At 35.8% G+C, this 19,124-nt stretch overlaps 2 protein-coding genes across 2 annotated transcripts; one reads left to right on the top strand and one right to left on the bottom strand.

Annotated features, from left to right (window-relative positions):
* Window positions 1-1,005: 1,005 nt before the first annotated feature.
* LOC106417657 (transcription factor bHLH80) lies at window positions 1,006-3,153 on the bottom strand. Its single transcript, XM_013858436.3, has 5 exons — window positions 2,566-3,153; window positions 2,005-2,139; window positions 1,837-1,902; window positions 1,400-1,468; window positions 1,006-1,228 (listed from the first exon to the last, which is right to left on the bottom strand). Exons 1-5 carry the CDS (start codon window positions 2,995-2,997, stop codon window positions 1,175-1,177), a joined length of 756 nt encoding a protein of 251 aa, XP_013713890.1. The 5' UTR covers window positions 2,998-3,153; the 3' UTR covers window positions 1,006-1,174.
* Window positions 3,154-6,857: 3,704 nt separating this feature from the next.
* Window positions 6,858-18,213, top strand: LOC106361247. Its single transcript, XM_048740246.1, has 6 exons — window positions 6,858-7,765; window positions 7,865-7,933; window positions 8,027-9,222; window positions 9,358-9,780; window positions 9,906-10,289; window positions 10,386-18,213. The coding sequence occupies exon 6, from the start codon at window positions 11,715-11,717 to the stop codon at window positions 12,825-12,827; it is 1,113 nt and encodes a 370-aa protein (XP_048596203.1). The 5' UTR covers window positions 6,858-7,765; window positions 7,865-7,933; window positions 8,027-9,222; window positions 9,358-9,780; window positions 9,906-10,289; window positions 10,386-11,714; the 3' UTR covers window positions 12,828-18,213.
* The last annotated feature ends 911 nt before the right edge of the window (window positions 18,214-19,124 follow it).

Genomic DNA, 19,124 nt, shown 5'->3' with positions numbered 1-19,124 from the left:
TAGGCTTTAGAGTTGATGTTTTAGGATTTAGAGTTGATGTTTCGAGGTTTAGGGTTCGTATTTTTTTTTTTAATATAGGGTTTAGTACGCATGGGCATTTTAACCTGTACCCGAAGATCCAAACTGGAACCGACCCAAAAATACCCAACCTGAAACCAGACTGAAAATTTACAAGTACCTTTTGGGTCTAAATTTTTTTTACCACGAGAGAACCAGAACCGAAAAGGAACCGACCCGAATAGACCCGAACCCGAAAAAAATCGACCCGAGTAGATCCGAACCGATAAGAACCAATTTGTATCCGACTTAAAAACATGTATATCTAAAACTATGATGTTTTTGTGTTCTATTTTATATATATTATTTTATGATTTAGTTGAAATATTTTTTGTTAACAACATTTATTATTTTTTAACATTTTTAAAGTAATATAGAGCTTTAAAATGTAAAATTTAGAGTTTTAAAATGTTTTATTTTAATTATTAATAGTTTCATTTAAGTGGTTTTGTAAAATTTTAAATATATATGAAAAATATTCAACTAAAGTTGATGGAATTGAGTATATCATGTCCTTTTCAGATCCTAAAAACCCGAACCCGACCCATATTCGGTTTGGACCCAAAAAAATTAAGGGTATTTTAATTATAGACCCGAACCCGAGAAGAACCGATCCGAACCGAAAATTTCTAAGTACCTATTGGATCTAAATATTTAGGACCCGAAAAGATCTGGACCCGAAAGGAACCGGTCTGAACCCGACCTAAAGACCCGAACGCCCGTGCCTAGGGTTTAGGATTGATCGTTTAGGGTTTAGGGTTCGTATTTCAATAAAGTTATAAGGTTTTGGATTGTTGGTTTAGGGTTTAGAGTTGAGTTTTAGAGTTTGGGGTTTGAATTTCGAATAGCATAATTTGAAAAAAATATTTAAAAAGTTATTTTTTTATTTTTTTAGATTTTTTATTTATTTAAATATTTATTTATTTATTAGATATATATAAAAACAAAGGCATAAAAGTCTTTTATCACTTAATAAAAAAAATTATTTTTGAAAATGTCTTTTGTGGTGTTAGAAATAAAAATTGGTAACATGAAAGTGGTAAACAAAACATTTCCCCTTTAAAGATTAAACAAAAAAATTACATTATATATATATATATCAATTCTAAAGGAAACCTTATTGTTCTTCTTTAGGTGTGCATCTGCACCTCTTCTGTTGCTCTGTCAACTCCTGAATCAATAAAAAAGAACAGAAAAAATGATGAAAACAAAAAAAAAATACAAAATGGTTTATTTTTACAGTTTGTGTTACTCAATTGCTCAATTGCTCTTTCCGACAGATTTTTCTCGAGCCATTTTCCCTCATTTCATATGCTAAATTTATGTTGATATATATATAAACCTGGATCTGGCGTTGAAGAGCTTTCACATACTCCACAGCCTCTTCTAACATGTCCGCAGTGTTGGTTTGCTGCAAAAAAAAGGAAAAAGATAATCAAATCTCAGTCTTTTCATATCTTTAGGAGATTTATTTATCTTTCTCAGCGTTTCAGAAACCATTTCCCAAACGTTCGATTTCTTAAGGTAGAACGAGGAAACTAATCAGATATCACTCAAAGAATCTTCGAATAAAAACCTGCACCACCATAGTTTATGGACTATACCGTAATTTTTATCAGTGCCTTCACAATCATCAACAGTTAAAATCCATTGTTCTTTATGGTCAAGCTTAATAAGCGCACTAAATCTTACCTTAAGCTTTTAAGCATATATAATCCTGGTCCCATTTCGTGATTCTTAGCAAATTGAAAATTAGTATGCAATGTAAAAGAAAACTACCTTATCCATGTTAGGAACAAGTTCTTGCAGCCTCCTGATCCGGTCACTTATTCGTGTTCTCCTCATCTAATCATATGAATAGAGAAAATACATTAAAAAAAAAAACAAGAATGCACACAGAAACAACACAAGTTATGACTGCAAAGCGTGAAGCTTTTAAGCAAATACCCGTTCAGCGATGCTACGAGGATGAGTTGCACAACCGCGTTTAGCACGTACCCTAAAAGGAACCGAGTCGTCAAGAAGCGTATCCATGTTCATATCCATCATTCCTGATACACCACTACTCATTTGCTCTTCTTTCTACTCAAGAGAATAAAAGGAAAGAGTTAATTATCCAAGTCCAAGAATCATATGAACATTTCCCATCTCACAAGAGTAAGGCGAACTTCAGATTTGAGCGCCTTGGATATAAGGGATTTAATAAAGCATGTTTCTTGTTTGACATCTACTAATAGAAGTTTTATGTCAGCCACTGGAAGAAAAAAAATACTGCAACTTGCTGAGTTTTGTTTAAAACAAATGAAAGTTGTCAAAATTGGACAAGACTGCTCTTTTACATCTTTATTGTCTCCAAGACTAATAATTTCATTTCAAAGACCCATTAAACTATGACTGTACTAATCTCAGTCAGAGCCTGGACTCAAAATACAAAATATAATTTCATACAAATTGATAACAATAAGAAAATTAATCAAATAAGAACAGATTATGTCGAAGAAAGGTTACCATCTGGGAAGAGAACTGAGCTTCAATTTCTCTCGACCGTTTACTCCCCGGAGAAATGTTAACGTTCGGCGGCAAGTAATCGTAATTAGCAGGAATCCCAAAATTTGATAAAACCCCATCAGTCGTAGCTCCAGAGCCACTGAGAAAATCCGCTGGAGAGCTGTTCTGACGGTAAAACCCACTTTGGTGATTGTACAGTCCCTGCTCAACGGAACTAGGGAACTCAAACGTGTCGGGACTTGTTAACCCTGCCGAGTTTCCGGTAAGAAGCTCAGTTAAACAGAGGTTGGGTTTCAAATCATCTTCTTCATCGTCCTCGAGTAGGGTTTCAATCCAAGTGGCCGGAGCTGAACGGATCCGAGTTAACCCACCACGACTCACATCTCCACCTCCTCCTCCTCCTTCGCCGCCGCCGCTGTGAGTGGATTGCATCGGATTTTCACCGGCGACTGGTTAAATCGGTGAACAGAAGTTCTCTGTTTTTTTTTTCAGTGGAGACAATAAGACAAAGCCACAAAGGTTTCCTCTTTTTCCAGTTTTCGTTCTCGCTGTTTTATTATTTTATTTTTATTTATATGTAAAATCTCTTTGGCAGCAGCAGACCAGATTGTTCCCCGATTGTCTTTCACTTAAATTTTAGTTTTTCCTCGAAAAGAAATTAAAAAACTTACCGCGTGTTTATTTTGACACTGAAATACCACGTCACTAGATTCAGAGACATTCTTGACTTTGACTAAGATCTACGGTTGATTCTTGAAATATCACCGGCAGTGAACCACATTTAAACAATTATACCTTTTCCGTCACTGTTAGTCTGTTATGGGTTCTGGTTTATATCATATTATATAATGGTTTTGTTGGATTAGTCTTACATTTTGATTTACTTAACCGGAGATGAAAAGAATGAAGAGAATATGTCAAAAGCTTCACAATTTTTTTTATGTTTTCTCTCTCCACTATCTCTTCATTTTCGAATATAGGCTTTGAATGTTACGAACCGCCCCACTCCGCAGTTAACAGTAACAAAAATTTCTACATATACCATATATCTATATGTTTTTATAACTGTTAAAACCGTACCGCAGTTAAACCGCTTGTCCCGCACCGCTCAAACCGCAGTTAACATTCGGAATCATAATGTGGTTTAGATTTTTTTTAGAAAGCAATTATAAATTTACGCTTAGAATTTCTTGATATGTTGTCTACATTTATTAAAAATCTTATAAAATCTAGGGCAATTGTCCAAAAGAACACCTTTGAAGTTTATGTCACAAAAATGACACCAGGAAATGAAAGTCACAAAAATGACATTCATTAAAGGGTAAAATGTCACTACTACCCTTGTGTTATAAGAATAAAAAAAAACAATTCATTTCCCCCACTCGCGACTCTTCGAACCGTGTCGTCTCCGGCTCGGGAATCTTCAAACCCTCACCGGCACTGTCGTCTCCAGCTCGCGAATCATCGTCTCCGACTCGGGAATCACCGTTTCCGACTCGGGAATCATCGTCTCCGGCTCGGGAATCATCTTCTCCGGCTCGCTAATCATCTTCTCTGGCTCGCTAATCATCTTCTCCGGCTCGCTAATCATCTTCTCCGGCTCGCTAATCATCTTCTCCGGCTATCTAATCATCAGCGTCACACTCTCTACTCTCAAAATCGGACACAAATCACTATGTAACTTTTTAAAATTAGGGTTTTTGAATTAAAATTTGGGAAGCTTGCGTTTTGATTTTGATTTGTTTGTTACTCTTTCTTATTAACCAGCGAAGCAAATGAAAGACTTTTGAATTGTGGGAACACAAAGTTGTTGGAGCGTAATTCATCTCTTTGAGGTATGTTGCAGATTCAACCTTCTGTGTGTTTGTACAAATTTATAAAATAAAAGTTTGTTGTCTCTTGCTGCATCTATTGAATGTTTTTAGAAGATTTCCAGAAAGCATTTGTTGCTGCATCTATTGAATGTTGAATATTGAAACTCGGATGGTAACACATTTTGAAACTTTTTTGCTTGGAGTCTTGTTTTGATTAGGCATGTTGATATTTTTGATAGGGTCTTGAATTTGCTTATGAGTCTTTTGTTGCTTGTGAAACTGTCTAGTGTTTATAAGAATTTCAGGAAGCATTTGTTGTGTTATTTCAGGAAAGCCTTCCAGAAAAGTTTGAAATTTTTTTTTCCTTGTTTACGCAGGATAGAAACAAGATGGGAGATTCAGTACCTCTAAAACTAGCACTGCCAGAGCTGAAGTATCCTATTGGTTCACAGCCAAAGGAAAAGTCAGCAATCAACCAATATTCCGGCTCAGAGTATATCTCCATTGTTGACAGCATCCTAAAACCAGATGAGATGATAAGAGTCTGAGGATCATTTCTGGGACCTATAATGAAGCTCAGTGAGAGAGGATTGAAGTTATCAGCAAAGATAGTCTACGCCATTCTCACTAGAAGCATCGTTTCTGTCAAGGAGAATGAAGCCTGGTTCCATTTCGGTGCGCAGCCAATGAGGTTCTCTATAAGAGAATTTCATATGATGACAGGCTTGAAATGTAGTGGTGCATTAGAAGGACCACGAAGGGAAACCGAGAGATTTAATTGGGAATTGCTAAAGGGGCGTACTCATAAGTTAAGTGACGTGGTGGACCAGCTCAGAAACACAAGAGAAGATGCTTCTGAAGAGAGAGTATGCCTCGCAATGCTCATCCTGGTAGAGAGCATATTATTGCGGAAGAGCAAAGGAGGGAGTTTTCCTTTGGAATATGCGAAAAATGCACAGGATATGACATATCCATGGGGAAAAGAGGCTTACATTGTGCTCCTGAAGTCAATTCAAAACGCTGTCGCGAATCATTTGGAGAATAAATCCAAATTTGAGTTGCAAGGTTATCCTCTAGTATTCCTTCGTTGGATACTAGAGTCGATTCCTTTGCTAAGGAATAAGTTCAGTAAGTGTGTACCAGCAGTTGAGGTTCCTGGGCCGACTTACTTGTGTGAAAAATACACTGAGGTAGAGAATCCATCACTTGATAGGGTTTTACAGGTTGAAGCTGATAAAAAGGTAAGCTTTTCCAAGTATATGTTTCTCAGTTTATTTGGCTTCTTCTTTTTAATATGTTTCTCATTGGTCTTTTTTTAAATACTCTCAGCTGAAGGTCCATTGCATACTACCTTCTATTCCTCATGATCCAGAAGATGATATCTCCATTGAAGACAAATATAGTGACGAGCTGGAAACAGTGAAAGATGTAACAAAGAAAGGGTACAAGTTTACAGCCGATGACTGGAAAAATAGGTGTGTAGACACATTTGACACATTGGATGCTCTTATTCAAATGATGGCAAATATGGAGACTGGCCAAGCTTCTACTCCGATTGATGAGGATTCAGTAAATGAAAAAGTGAACAGGATCATCGAGGTAATGGAGGAGAATCTGAAGAGCATGAAGGATCGAATGTCATTACTAGAAGAAGAAAACATGCATCTTAGAGCCCGTGTGTCAGAGTTGGAAGGAAACAACAATGTTTTCCCACTAACGTGACACAACAGGTAAATTCTCAAAAATTCTTCTTTTACATTTGCATTTTCAAGTATTTTTTGGAAGATCTTGTACATATTCTTGAATGCCTTCCTAATATTTGACAAACAGCGATCCAGTGAGATACCTTTATCTCCAATGTGTCAACAGCCTGACACTCACCATTTCACTGATAATTTGACACATGAGGTATATGCTCAAAATTTTTTAAGAAATATTTGGAAATTCTTGTACAAAATCTTGAATGCCTTCCTGATTTTTGCAGGATTACACAACCATCGAGTGAGACGCCTTTATCTCCAATGTCTCAACAGCCTAATTTGACACATGCGGTATGTAACCAATAAATATTGTTGAGTTTTGAAGTAATATTTGGAAGCTTTTGTACTTCTTGAATGCATTCCTGATTTTTGCAGGAGACAATGATTGAATCAGCTGCATCTCCAAAGTTTCAACAAAATGAGGTATATGCTCAAAAAATTTTAAGAAAATATTTGGAAATTCTTGTACAAAATCCTGAATGCCTTCCTGATTTTTGCAGGATTACACGCAACCATCGAGTGAGACGCCTTTATCTCCAATGTCTCAACAGCCTAATTTGACACATGAGGTATGTAACCAATAAATATTCTTGAGTTTTGAAGTAATATTTGGAAGCTTTTGTACATATTCTTGAATGCATTCTTGATTTTTGCAGGAGACAATGATTGAATCAGATGATGACACTCCTGCCCTTGATACTCAAGTATTCTCTCCTAATCTGACAAAAGAGGTATATGCTCAATGATATTGTTTTCACAGTTGGAGTTTACAAAATTAGTTTTGGGTGATTTTTTTTACATATAAAGGCTTTTCTGATTTTTGACAGAAAGAAACAGAAACGTCTACCGATGAGAGGCCATCCAATCCTAATCAAGATGGAAAACCAGATGATGAGGTAATATTTACTCTAGAAATTATAGTTGAATGTATTCATGATGGCCTTTCCTGATATTTTTTTGCAGATTGTGAAAGAGAAATTAACAAGTGAGTCACCTGCTGCTCAGAGTCAAGTTTTGCAGAAAGAAACAGTGGAAATGAATGAGACACCTTCTTCTCCAATAGCTCCAAAGAGTATTGAAACTCCCGTTTATACTCCAAGTCAGACTCAGCGGGTACATGGTCAAAAAAAATCTTGGATTTTTAAGTTAATGTTTGGAAGCTTTAGAACGTACTCTGGATTGCCTTCGTGATAATTTTTACAGATTGAGAGAGAGCCATCGGATGACACGCCTGCCCTTGATACTCAAGTTTTCACTCCTAATCTGACAAAAGAGGTATATGCTCAATGACAGTTGGAGTTTACAATTAGTTTTGGGTGATTTACATATATAGACCTTTCTAATTTTTGGCAGAGGGAAACACAAACCTCTACTGATGAGACGCCACCCAAAACTAATCAAGAAGAAGGAAAAACAAATGATGAGGTAATATTTACTCTAGAAATTATAATTGAATGTATTCATGATGGCCTTTCCTGATATTTTTTGCAGATTGTGATTGAGTCACCTGCTGCTCAGACTCAAGTTTTACAAAAAGAAACACTGGAAATGAATGAGACACCTTCTTCTCCAATATCTCCAAAGAGTATTGAGGCTCAAGTTTTTACTCCAATTCAGAAACAGCAGGTAAATGCTCAAAAAATCTTGGAGATTTCAAGTAATGTTTGGAAGCTTTTGTACGTGTTTTTGATCCCCTTCCTGACTTTTTTTGTTTTTTTTTTGCAGACGGTAACAGAGGGAACGTATGAGGCTACACAGCCATTGACTGAGATCATTTCAGCAAACAATAAAAAGGTAAGCATAGAAATGTCTTTCATAAGTACAACTTGAATTTTAAATTGTAGAAACTTCTTCATAACTACCTATTTTATTTTATTGTTATTACAGGAGGATACACATGCTGTGCATCACACACCTTCCTCTCCATTGTCTTCACTAATTGCACTAGTTATTGAAGAAAATAAAAATGCTTTGGTAAGAAGAAATATTTAAAATGTTTATGTAATATTTTTCTATTCAACTAACTCTTACCATTTACTTTTGTCTTATAGAGTGAGACAGAAACTGTGACCCAATATTTTTCTCTAAGTGAGGGAGAGGAGACACAATCAAGCAGAAGAAAATCTCAAGGATACTACAAAACATACAACTGAGCTAGTTTCCACAGATGTTTCGTAGACACAGCCTCTTACACAGCCTCTTACACAGCCTCTTACTCAGCAAACACAGCATCTTCAGACAAGTGAGGGAGAGCAATCCGGTGAGACACCATCAAAGCAGAATCAAGCAGAAGAATATCTCAAGGATACTAGAGAACCTACTACTGAGCTAGTTTCCACAGATGTTTCGAAGACACAGCCTCTTACTCAGCAAACACAGCACCTTCAGACAAGTGAGGGAGAGCAATCCGATGAAACACCATCAGAGCAGAATCAAGCAGAAGAAAATCTCAAGGATAGTACAGAACCTACTACTGAGCTAGTTTCTACAGATGTTTCGAAGATACCGCCTATTACTCAGCAAACAGAGCATCTTCAGACAAGTGCTATAGATTTTTCAGAAACAAACGAGGTATGCATCGAGTATATTTGATCTTTAATTATTATTCTAACAATTTGAAACCGCTGATGTTACTGAATCTTCATTTTTCATAGGTTGAAGTAAGCAGGCTTCTAGCTCGCTTTCAAATAGGCGCAGAGGTTGAGATTTTGTCTAGTGATTACGAAATATGGTATCCAGGAAAGGTTGTTGATCTTAAACTGTGTGAAGGACTAGAGGAGCTGACAGTTGAGTACACGACACTCTTCGCAGACCAACATAGACTTCAGAAACTTCAGGATACTATCACGGCTGACAAAATACGTCCTGCAACACCAACTAGTGACCAAAAATCCTTTGAGATGATGGATAAGGTAGAAGTCTTTTACAACAATGGCTGGAGCAGCGGACAAATTAGCATGGTACTTGGTGATAACACATACTCGGTGTGTCTCTATACTTCTATGGAAACTATTCTATTCAAACATTCAGATTTGCGAATTCATAGAGAATGGAAAGATGGAGTCTGGAAGATGGCAGATAAGGTAAATCATAACTTGAATTATACTTCACGTGAATTGTTTGATATACATACATTTTAGTTTCAGGAATGGTTTCCAGAAATTCCGATTGCAACAAATTTGATAATATTTTGCTTGGTGTCTATTGTTTGATTAAAGGTGAAGCCTGATAAGAAAAGGAAAGCTGCTGCCTCATCACAAAATTCAGGAATGGATAATGTTTTCCTAAGAAGGAGCGAGAGGGTGCCTAAACGATCTAGAGACACAAAAACTCCATTCAAGTCTGACAGAAATCCGGCTTTAACTGTAATACCTGAGATTATACCTGCAGTTGATCCGTTTTCAACTCTTGCGGAACATAAGCTTTCAAGGCTTCAAAATTGGATGACATTAAAGTCCGGCATGCATGAAACGTAAGCATGTTTCTGTCCTTGTCTATATATTCTTATATTTATGTATAAGAGGTTTAGTAATTCCTTTGAATCTTTAATCGACTGCAGATCCCTATCAATCAATGATAATAAGATAAGGAAATCTTTCTTTCAAAGCATGGAAAATGCAAAAAAGGACCTTAAGAAAGAGGTAAGTTGTTTACATATGCACTTGCCTTGAGCTTTTTTTTTTTAAAAAAAAATTCAGGAAGGATTTGTTTAGTTTCAGGAATTAGATAGTAACAAATTAGATAATGTTTGCCTTTTTTTTTGCAGCACATTGATGGAGCCTTTGCAATGCTAAATTGCAGAAGAAATGAGAATGCTGCTTGGTTCCACAACTACAAGATTCCAAAGGCGTGCTTCCTACCTATGGAGTTCTTGCATTCCTTGCTCTCTCATGATTTGGCTTACAAAAAAGAAAAGGTCAAAGGTAAAAAGATTTTCAACGATTTATTTAAAGATATTGTGAGAGGGAAGGTATATCCAGAGAAGACATGGGGAGAAGATGTTGATGTTGTGTATGGGATTACTCTTGGAAAAAAAGCAATGTCTGGATTGGGATGGAAATTCATTTGAAGAAGAAAAGAATCACAGTATATGATTGTTTTCAAAAGGAAAGCAACAACATTGATATTCCTCAAGTGAAAAAGTTGGCAGGTATGTATAAACAATTTGTATTTGATGTATTCAACTGTTTCTTGGTTTGAAATATTCAATTGATTCTATCTTGATAATGATTTTTAAATATGACAGTGTTGATTTCTGATCTGCTGGTGGAATCTTCTGGTGATGAGGTAGATAAAGTGAAGATGATTCCATTTGAGGTTGAGCAGGCACAAGGTTTACCCAAGACAAAACATCCTTTCAACTGTGGGATATTTCTTGTCAAGATTCTGGAGTGCCAGTCACTGAAGATAGGAGACATGACAAAGATTAATGATGACAATGCATTGGAGCTAAGGAGAACCTTGTCTTGTGAGATCTTCAACCAATTTGTGGATAAGAGCTTTGGGAAATGAGAATGATGCATGAAAACATTTTTTGTTTTAGTTAGACTCGGTTTTAGTTATGACTGTTTATTTTGTTATGTTGTTGGCGTCTGGTTACATAAGAAAGATTGGAAGGATATCAAGTATTTTTTTTGGGTATCATATATCTTGGAAGGTTAAATAATGTTTCTGGATGGGTTTCCAGAAAAAATTGTTAGAGTGTTTCAAATGTAAAAAAAAATGAAATGAGATTATATACTAAGGATTTGACATGTATATGGTAAGCTTAAAATTGTGATGTTTACAGACAACAAAAAAAAAATTTAGATCCACAAAGGATCGAACCCAGAGGGAGAGAGTTTGCGTATTTGGATAGTGTGGGAGTTTAGCCACTAGGCCAAGAAGAATCATCTGTTAATGGATTACATTTAATTGTATTTAACTCCAAACTGTAACACAAAAAAAAATTAAAATTGATTTTGAATCCACCACTTATCGAACCCGAGGATAGAGAGACTTTTGTGTTATGAAATGCCTCGGTTTAACCGCTGGTCTGAGGAGAATCATCTGTTAAAGAATATTACATAAGCATACTTAAACCAATTAATATAGGATAGGTTTCCAAAACAATACATTTCGATTGAAAAAAGACAAAACTCTTGCCGTCTCAACACTCTCGCCGTTTCAAACTTCTCGAATCTCACTCGTCTCCGCCTCTCGAATCTCTCTCTCATCTCCATATCTCTCGATCTCCGACGAAAACCCATCTCCAGAACTCTCTCTCTCTCGATCTTTTACGCGAGCTCTCTCTATTCTCCGAGAAAAACCATTTCTAGAGCTCTATCTCTTTAAGATATGTTGCAGATTCAACCTTATGTGTGTTTTCTTTCTGAGAGATTGGTCTCCTAGTTTTTGCTTGTGTATAGACTTGCTCGTTTTAACCTAATATGATTGGTAGAATTCTAGTTCATGTGAAAGCATGTGTATAGGCTTCAGGAAGGATTTGTATTGTTTCAGGAAACCCTTCCTGAAAATTGGATTTTAATTAATTTAGACAATAAAATTTTTCTTGTTTACGCAGGATAGAAACAAGATGGGAGATCCATTACCATTAAGACTAGCACTGCCTGAGCTGAGGTATCCGATTGGATCAGAGCCAGGGAAGACGATATCGATAAACCAACACTCGATAGTTGCTTATATCAAAACTGTTAAGGAAATTCTAGGAAATGATGAGTTCAACAGAATAAGAGGGACGTTTTTGGGACCGGTGATCAAGCTTGGAGAGAGGTCTTTGAAATTATCAGCTAAGATAGTGCACGCAGTTCTCACCAAAAACATCAAGACAGTGAAGAGACACGAAGCCTGGTTCCATTTTGGTGCTCAGCCAATGAGGTTCTCTATAAGAGAATTCCACATGGTGACTGGTTTGAAATGTAGTGGTGAAGCAAGAGAACCACGAGAGGAAACCGAGAGATTTAAGTGGGACTTCCTAAAAGGGCGTACTCATACAGTAAAGGACGTGGAGAAGCAGCTCAGAAACACAAGAGAAGATGCTTCTGATGAGAGATTCTGCCTTGCAATGCTCCTCCTGATTGAGAGCATACTACTACAGAAGAGCCTTCTCGACGGTGGCACAACTTTTACTTTGGATTATGTGAAAATAGCGCAGGATATGGATGTCTTGATGACATACCCATGGGGGAGAACAGCTTATAATTTGCTGTTAAAATCACTTCAGAGAGCTGTCGACAAAAGCCTCGACAAAAACAATTATGATTTGCAAGGATTCCCTATGGCATTTCTTATATGGATACTTGAGTCAGTACCTTTGCTACAGTATGCATTCAGTCAAGTGGTTCCTATTCTGAGCGTTCAACTGTCTACCCCAATATTTTTGTGTGAGAAGTACCTTCAAATAGCTTCTCCACAGCTGATAGATGTTCTCCTAATTGAAATCAAAGATCATGTAAGTTTTTACATTATTTTTTTCTTGTTTCTGTTTTGCCTTATGATTCTCCATTTAAAAGCTAATTATTTTTATGGTTTCAGCTTAAGGTCACATGCATCCTACCTCCTATTCCTAATGATCCAGAAGCTGATGTTTGCATGGAAGACGAAGCTAATAAAGATCTGGATGACATGGCCGATTTATCCAAGAGAGGTTATAAGTTTAAAATTAGAGATTGGCGAAACATGTCAGTAGACCTATACGGTGCTAATGAACAAATAAGAAGATCATCTTTACTGTTTGGGAATGGATGGATGAGTCAAGCTTCTTCTTCGTATCAGGAGGAGTCTTTGGAATCAAAGATCAATAGAATCAGCGAGATGGTGGGAGATAATTTAAGGATCATGAACGATCGTTTGTGTTTGATTGAAAAAGACAGGAAACAGATTAAAGAACGTGTGACAAAACTAGAGAAACTACAAAGAGTTACTTCATATGAAACTCCAAACAATGAGGTAACTTTTTTTTCGGAAATTAAAATTAATGTTTATCTAGTTCTTGATTCAGTTTTTTTTTTTTGAGTTGTCAAGTAATTTTGGAAGATGTTATACATATTTAGGATTGCCTTCCTAATTTTTGTTGTACTTGCACAGACTGACACAACTCCATTTCATGAGACGGCTTCCAGACAAGGTGAAGCCAATACAGATCAAGCAGATGAACAACTTAACAATGAGGCAAGTATAATTTTGAAAACTGTTGGTATTTATAAAATTATGAATTTGGTTGTACTTCAATTAATTTTTGGAAGTTCTTGTACGTGTTCATAATCCCATTCCTGACTTCAGGATACACGAGAGCCTATGAATGAGATCACGAAAGAGACACCTGGTTCTCCAATAGCTCAACAGAATATTGAGACTCCAGTCCTTACTCCAATTCATACGCAACAGGTACATTCTTTAAAAAATTGGACTTTTCAAGTAATTTTTGGAAGCCCTTGTACGTGTTCATGAAACCATTCCCGAATTCAGGAGACTCACGAGCTTATGAATGAGAACATTTCACCAAACATTCAGGAGACTCACGAGCAAAATAAGGTATTACTTTTATTTTAAAACCTTTAATAAATATACAGCAACTATCAAAATGACTAGATATCCTTGAATCTAAACAATCACAGGATGTAGAAAGCAGAGTTCAAAATACCTTTGAGATCGGAGCAAATGTGGAGATTTCATCACAAGATGACAATACTTGTCATAAATGGTATCCAGGAAATGTGTTGGCAACATATTTGGTTGATGGGGTTGAGATGGTGAAAGTTGAGTACTCTGCACCGTCTCTGGACGAAAAGAAGAGGAAAAGGAGTGTTCAGACACGTGTATCAATTGACAGAATACGTCCTCAACCACCACCTGAGAGACCTGGAGCGAAGAAAAGTTATGAGCTAATGGATGACGTGGAGGCGTTCGACAATGGTGCATGGTGCGCTGGAAAAGTTAAAGTCATTTTGTTTGATGGCACGTGTTTTGTCTCTTTGAACAATTCTACTGAACAAATTTACTTCAACCATTCTGAGATGCGAAAACCAAGAAAATGGGTAGATGGTGTTTGGAAGATGACAGAAAAGGTAAAACAAATGCCTTGGATCACTTGAATTGAAAAATAATGTCATTTGTTTAATATCTCGGTATTGTTTTTCAGATAGAAGAAGAGCAGACGCAGAGTGTGAATCCAAGTGAAGGAGATGGTGATAAAAAGGTATGAAATATTTATATATCATACTAGAAATTAAGATATAAATGTATCTGAATTTTTGTCATTCAAAAAGGGGAAGGCGAAGGCTATCGCTTGTAAGAAGAAGAAGAAAGCAAATGCTCATCCAGTAGATTTGCTTCCTTTTCTACAGCGAGAAGAGAAGAGGCCAATACGACCTAGAAACCCTCCTATGCCTGTAACACCTGAGATAATCCTTCCAATTGAACCATTTGTGACACCTGAATTTCCTCGGTTTTCAAGGCTTGCACACTGGATGGATCTACGGGGCATATATCGTGTGTAAGCAACTTTTTGTCCTTGCATAAATATTCCTAATTTATTTTGTAAAAGTTTCGATTGATACTAGTTAATTTTATCAACTACAGACCGTTTTATATCAATGGAAGAGAAATTGAAAAAGAATTCTTTCAAAAAATGGACGATGCAGAAAACAATCTCAACAAAGAGGTAATCAACACTCTGTTTCTGTCTTCTATTTATTTAGTGTTAATAATTAATGTGGTTCTGGATGATGCAATGTGATTAGGAATAGGATATGATTGAGTTTTGTATTTACAAACTCTGTTTCGATTCTTATTGAGTGGTAATAATGCTTTGTGGATATTTGATTGTGTCATATGTTTAGGAAGAGGTTGAGTTGAGCTATGCTAGATGTCCATGTTATAGCAGTTCTATATGAAGTTTCTAACTATATTGTTACATTGGCAGCACATAAATGTTGCATTTGAAATGCTAAATTGTAAGAGGGTTGAGCAAGGTGCTTGGTTCCGCAACAACAATCTTCCAGCAGCATGCTTTGTACCAGTCAGATTCTTAGAAGTGGTTGGGTACGCTTATGAATCTGTCAGGAAGCCACATAAGAAAAAACAAACGTTATTAGAGGGCTGTGTAGGCGAAGTTGTGAAAGGTTTAATACATCCAAAGAAGGTATGGCTGGAAGATGTTGATGTTATATATGTTGTCATTGAAGACAAGTTGAGCTATCACTATATTGGAGTGGAGATACAATTGATGGACAACACAATCACACTCTTCCATTGTGGTCTTCCAAAAGCAAATATCAAACGTGCTCTTAATCAAATCCAAGAACTGGCAGGTAAAAACTCTTTGTGATTTATTAATTTTATCATTCAGTGTAGAAAAATCAGTTTTATTTATATTGTTACATTGATAATGGATAGGATTGTGAAAGTATGCGTATACTGAAAAAAATAATTTTAGCTAATTTAGAATATAAAAGTTTGTCTCTTGCTGCTTGTGCTTGTGATGCATTTTTACATATTCATTTTGTTGTCTGTTGGTGATTGATTTATTGTATAATTTTGGGTATTTATGACAGTGTTGATTAGTGCCATAAAGATGGAACTTCTTGCTGAAGAGGTTAATTTCGAAGATATCAATCCATTTCAAGTTAAGTTTGCAGAAGGGCTTCCAAAGACAAAATTTCCATACAACTGTGGTATTTTTGTTGTGAAGATGCTGGAATGCAGGTCACTGGGATTGAAGAGCATGGCTAATATAAATGATGAAACTGCGATGGACTTACGAAGCAAGCTATGTTGTGAAATCTTCGACCAGTTTATGGATAAAGATTTCCAGGAAGATCAAAGGAAGTGAAAAATGTCATATTTGTTCTGTTTTCTACTCTGTTTTTCTACTTTGATGTTAATTGGACAAGTTTAAGTTTGTAATGAATTATCCCTAACGTTTTTTTCATTTAGATTGTTATTGAAAAAATTTTAGGATGTCTTGATGAATTGTCAAATGCTTATGGTACTTTTAGGATGGGTTTCTAGAAAAAGAGTGAGAAAGCAAAATGCACCATAGCCTAGCAAATTCCTTTAAAGTTTACAAAAAAAATGAAAAAGAATGTGATCCACTATGGATTGAACTCTTGAACTCTCGAAAGATGAATCAAAGTGTGCAGCCGTTGTGCCAAGGGTGTTATACTTGCCAAAAACTATAATAAAACAAATATAACCTTTGAATATTTAATTAAAAACAGAAAAAATGTGGGTGTACACAACAGGGATCGAACACGGCTTATTGTGTGATAAGGGTACACTAAGAGTAGAAGGGCTTGCCACTAGGCTATGGTGGATATTCGATAACAGAGTAAATGTGAACTTATTTATTCACAGACGATAGATTTATATAATCTGGATATCATTTTAGGTATTCAGGATAGCTTTCCAAAAACAAATTCCTTTAAAGTTTACAAAAAAAAATGAAAAAGAATGTGATCCAATATGGATTGAACTCGTGAACTCTCGAAAGATGAATCAAAGTGTGCAGCCGTTGTGCCAAGGGGGTTATACATGCCAAAAGCTATAAAAAACGAATATAACTTTTGAATATTTAATTAAAAACAAAAAAAATGTGGGTGTACACAACGGGAATCGAACACGGCTTATTGTGTGATAAGGGTACATTAAGAGTAGAAGGGCTTGCCACTAGGCTATGGTGGATATTCGATAACAGAGTAAATGTGAACTTATTTATTCACAGACGATAGATTTATATAATATGGATATCATTTTAGGTATTCTAGATAGCTTTCCAAAAACAAATTTCTTTAAAGTTTACAAAAAAAAATGAAAAAGAATGTGATCCTATATGGATTGAACTCGTGAACTCTCGAAAGATGAATCAAAGTGTGCAGCCGTTGTGCCAAGGGTGTTATACTTGCCAAAAGCTATAAAAAAAACAAATATAACTTTTGAATATTTAATTAAAAACATAAAAAATGTGGGTGTACACAACGGGGATCAAACACGGCTTATTGTGTGATAAGGGTACACTAAGAGTATAAGGGCTTGCCACTAGGCTATGGTGGATATTCGATAACAGAGTAAATGTGAACTTATTTATTCACAGACGATAGATTTATATAATCTGGATATCATTTTAGGTATTCAGGATAGCTTTCCAAAAACAAATAAGCAAATCAGATAACCCAGATACAAGAACACTAGGCCAAACCCTTACAAAATAGTGAAAAACATTGAACAAGTTTTTTTATTTAGGTTGTTAATTGAAGAAACAACACAAGAGAAACAAAAGTACTTATTCATTTAAAAGAAAAACTGAAAATCAAATATAATGTGGTCCTTAAAAACATAAAAAGAGAAGATGATAACATGAAATTACTCATGATACAGCCAACTTTCGCCAAGTTTATCCCAATCAGGGACTTTGACCTTCACATCAGCAAGCATTCCTTCCGCTTCCGAGTGCTCTTCTTTGAGTTTCTCCAACTCAGCAGTTAAATCAAATTTTCCATCAGCTTTGATAATATCTTCAAGCAACTCGATTTGGACAGCAATTGAATTTACTTTGCTGGATGCCAGATTCCAATCATTCTCAGATAGCCTGTATTCGTTGGACAAACGAAGAAGAGCCCTGTAATGTTCCACAGTTTCCTTCTTTCCCTTATTGAAACCTTCGGCGGCATCACATCCGTAAACCTCCTCTATGGGACGCTTCATCATCTTCTTTGAACTTCCTTCCATTGAAACTTTGTCCTGCAACAAAATCGAAACTAAGATGTTACGATAAAATAGAAATAGAAAAAAGTTCATGAATTGAATGGAAAATGAGAAAAATCGAAAACTAACTTATATTGCAAAAGGATAAATCAGAAGAAATGAAGTGAGTGAATAAAAGGTCTGATATCGTCCCTTATATTTATAGAACTAAAAGGAACTCTTCGATTATTGAAGTCAGTTAAAATAAACTCTTCGGTTACAGAGATAACCAATCATATAACAGCCAATCTTGACGAAAAGAAACTCTTCGGTTACTGAGTTACATGATGTCGTTTGGAAGAGACTCTTCGATTCTTGAGATATATGCTTGACCAAAAAAATTAAAATCAACCCTTACTTGTAGGAGCGTCGAACCCAGGTCGAACAAATGTTTCGGTATCATAGGTTAGGTGGGTTAGCCGCTAGGCTGAGGAGAATCATCTGGTAGTTGCTTCCACATAATTGAATTTAGCCATACAATTTATAGTATAATACATTGGAAAGATCTTTGATAGTTCAGGATAGGCTTCCAGAGTATGCATGAATAATATACATGAATATTAGTGTGCTTCTTTCTTAAACTAGAAAAAAAAATGAAATGAGATCAAAACTAAGGATTAATATCTATACATTTGGAAAATTTGATAATGTGATTTGCAAATTTTGGAGGAAAAAAAAAATATATACACATCTCCTAGGATTCGAACCTGAAGATGACCAGGAGGAAAGAGGGAATTAAGGTGTAGCCACTAGGCTAAGTTGATTTCAGTCATTACATGTTGTAAGTAAAGTAATATATTTCTTTTATTTTTATTCATCTTAAATTTTTTTTAAAAAGTCTGATTAGTAGGGGCATCGAACCCGGGTCGAGTCAAGCGTTACAATTTCGACAGATAGGTGTTTTAGCCGCTAGACCGAGGAGAATCATATGTTACGCTTTTCCACATAAATATTCTTAACAGAAAATGTTGTATTATAAACCTTGGAAAGGAACTCGGGATTTTTGGATGGGATTCCAGAATAGTTGAATATTACTGTGTTTTTTTTCTAGCAAAGAAGTTTAAACTAAGAATTGAAATGAGATCAAAAGATAATGTTGTATATTACAAAAGTTGGAAGAAATGATACTTATTCAGGATAGGGTTCCAAAAGAAAAAATGTATATGGTCTGGTGCATATCAGATAACCATCAAATAGCCAACATCCAAATAATGATCAATAAAAATGTAAAAATGTAGAACTT

The sequence above is a fragment of the Brassica napus genome, chromosome A9, assembly GCF_020379485.1.
Source record: "Brassica napus cultivar Da-Ae chromosome A9, Da-Ae, whole genome shotgun sequence".
NCBI classification, from domain to species: Eukaryota; Viridiplantae; Streptophyta; class Magnoliopsida; order Brassicales; family Brassicaceae; genus Brassica; species Brassica napus.
The sequence above is the reverse complement of the archived record's forward strand: the minus strand, read 5'-3'. Positions and strand labels throughout refer to the sequence as shown.

What these genes read in the sequence shown, in the direction of transcription:
- LOC106417657 (XM_013858436.3), bottom strand. Translation starts at nt 2,997, where the DNA reads ATGCAATCCACTCACAGCGGCGGCGGCGAAGGAGGAGGAGGAGGTGGA. An exon ending in TTGTTCCTAACATGGATAAG is followed by an intron (nt 1,469 to 1,836) that starts GTAGTTTTCTTT and finishes TTTTTTTTGCAG; the next exon opens with CAAACCAACACTGCGGACAT. An exon ending in CTCTTCAACGCCAGATCCAG is followed by an intron (nt 1,229 to 1,399) that starts GTTTATATATAT and finishes TTATTGATTCAG; the next exon opens with GAGTTGACAGAGCAACAGAA.
- LOC106361247 (XM_048740246.1), top strand. Translation starts at nt 11,715, where the DNA reads ATGGGAGATCCATTACCATTAAGACTAGCACTGCCTGAGCTGAGGTAT.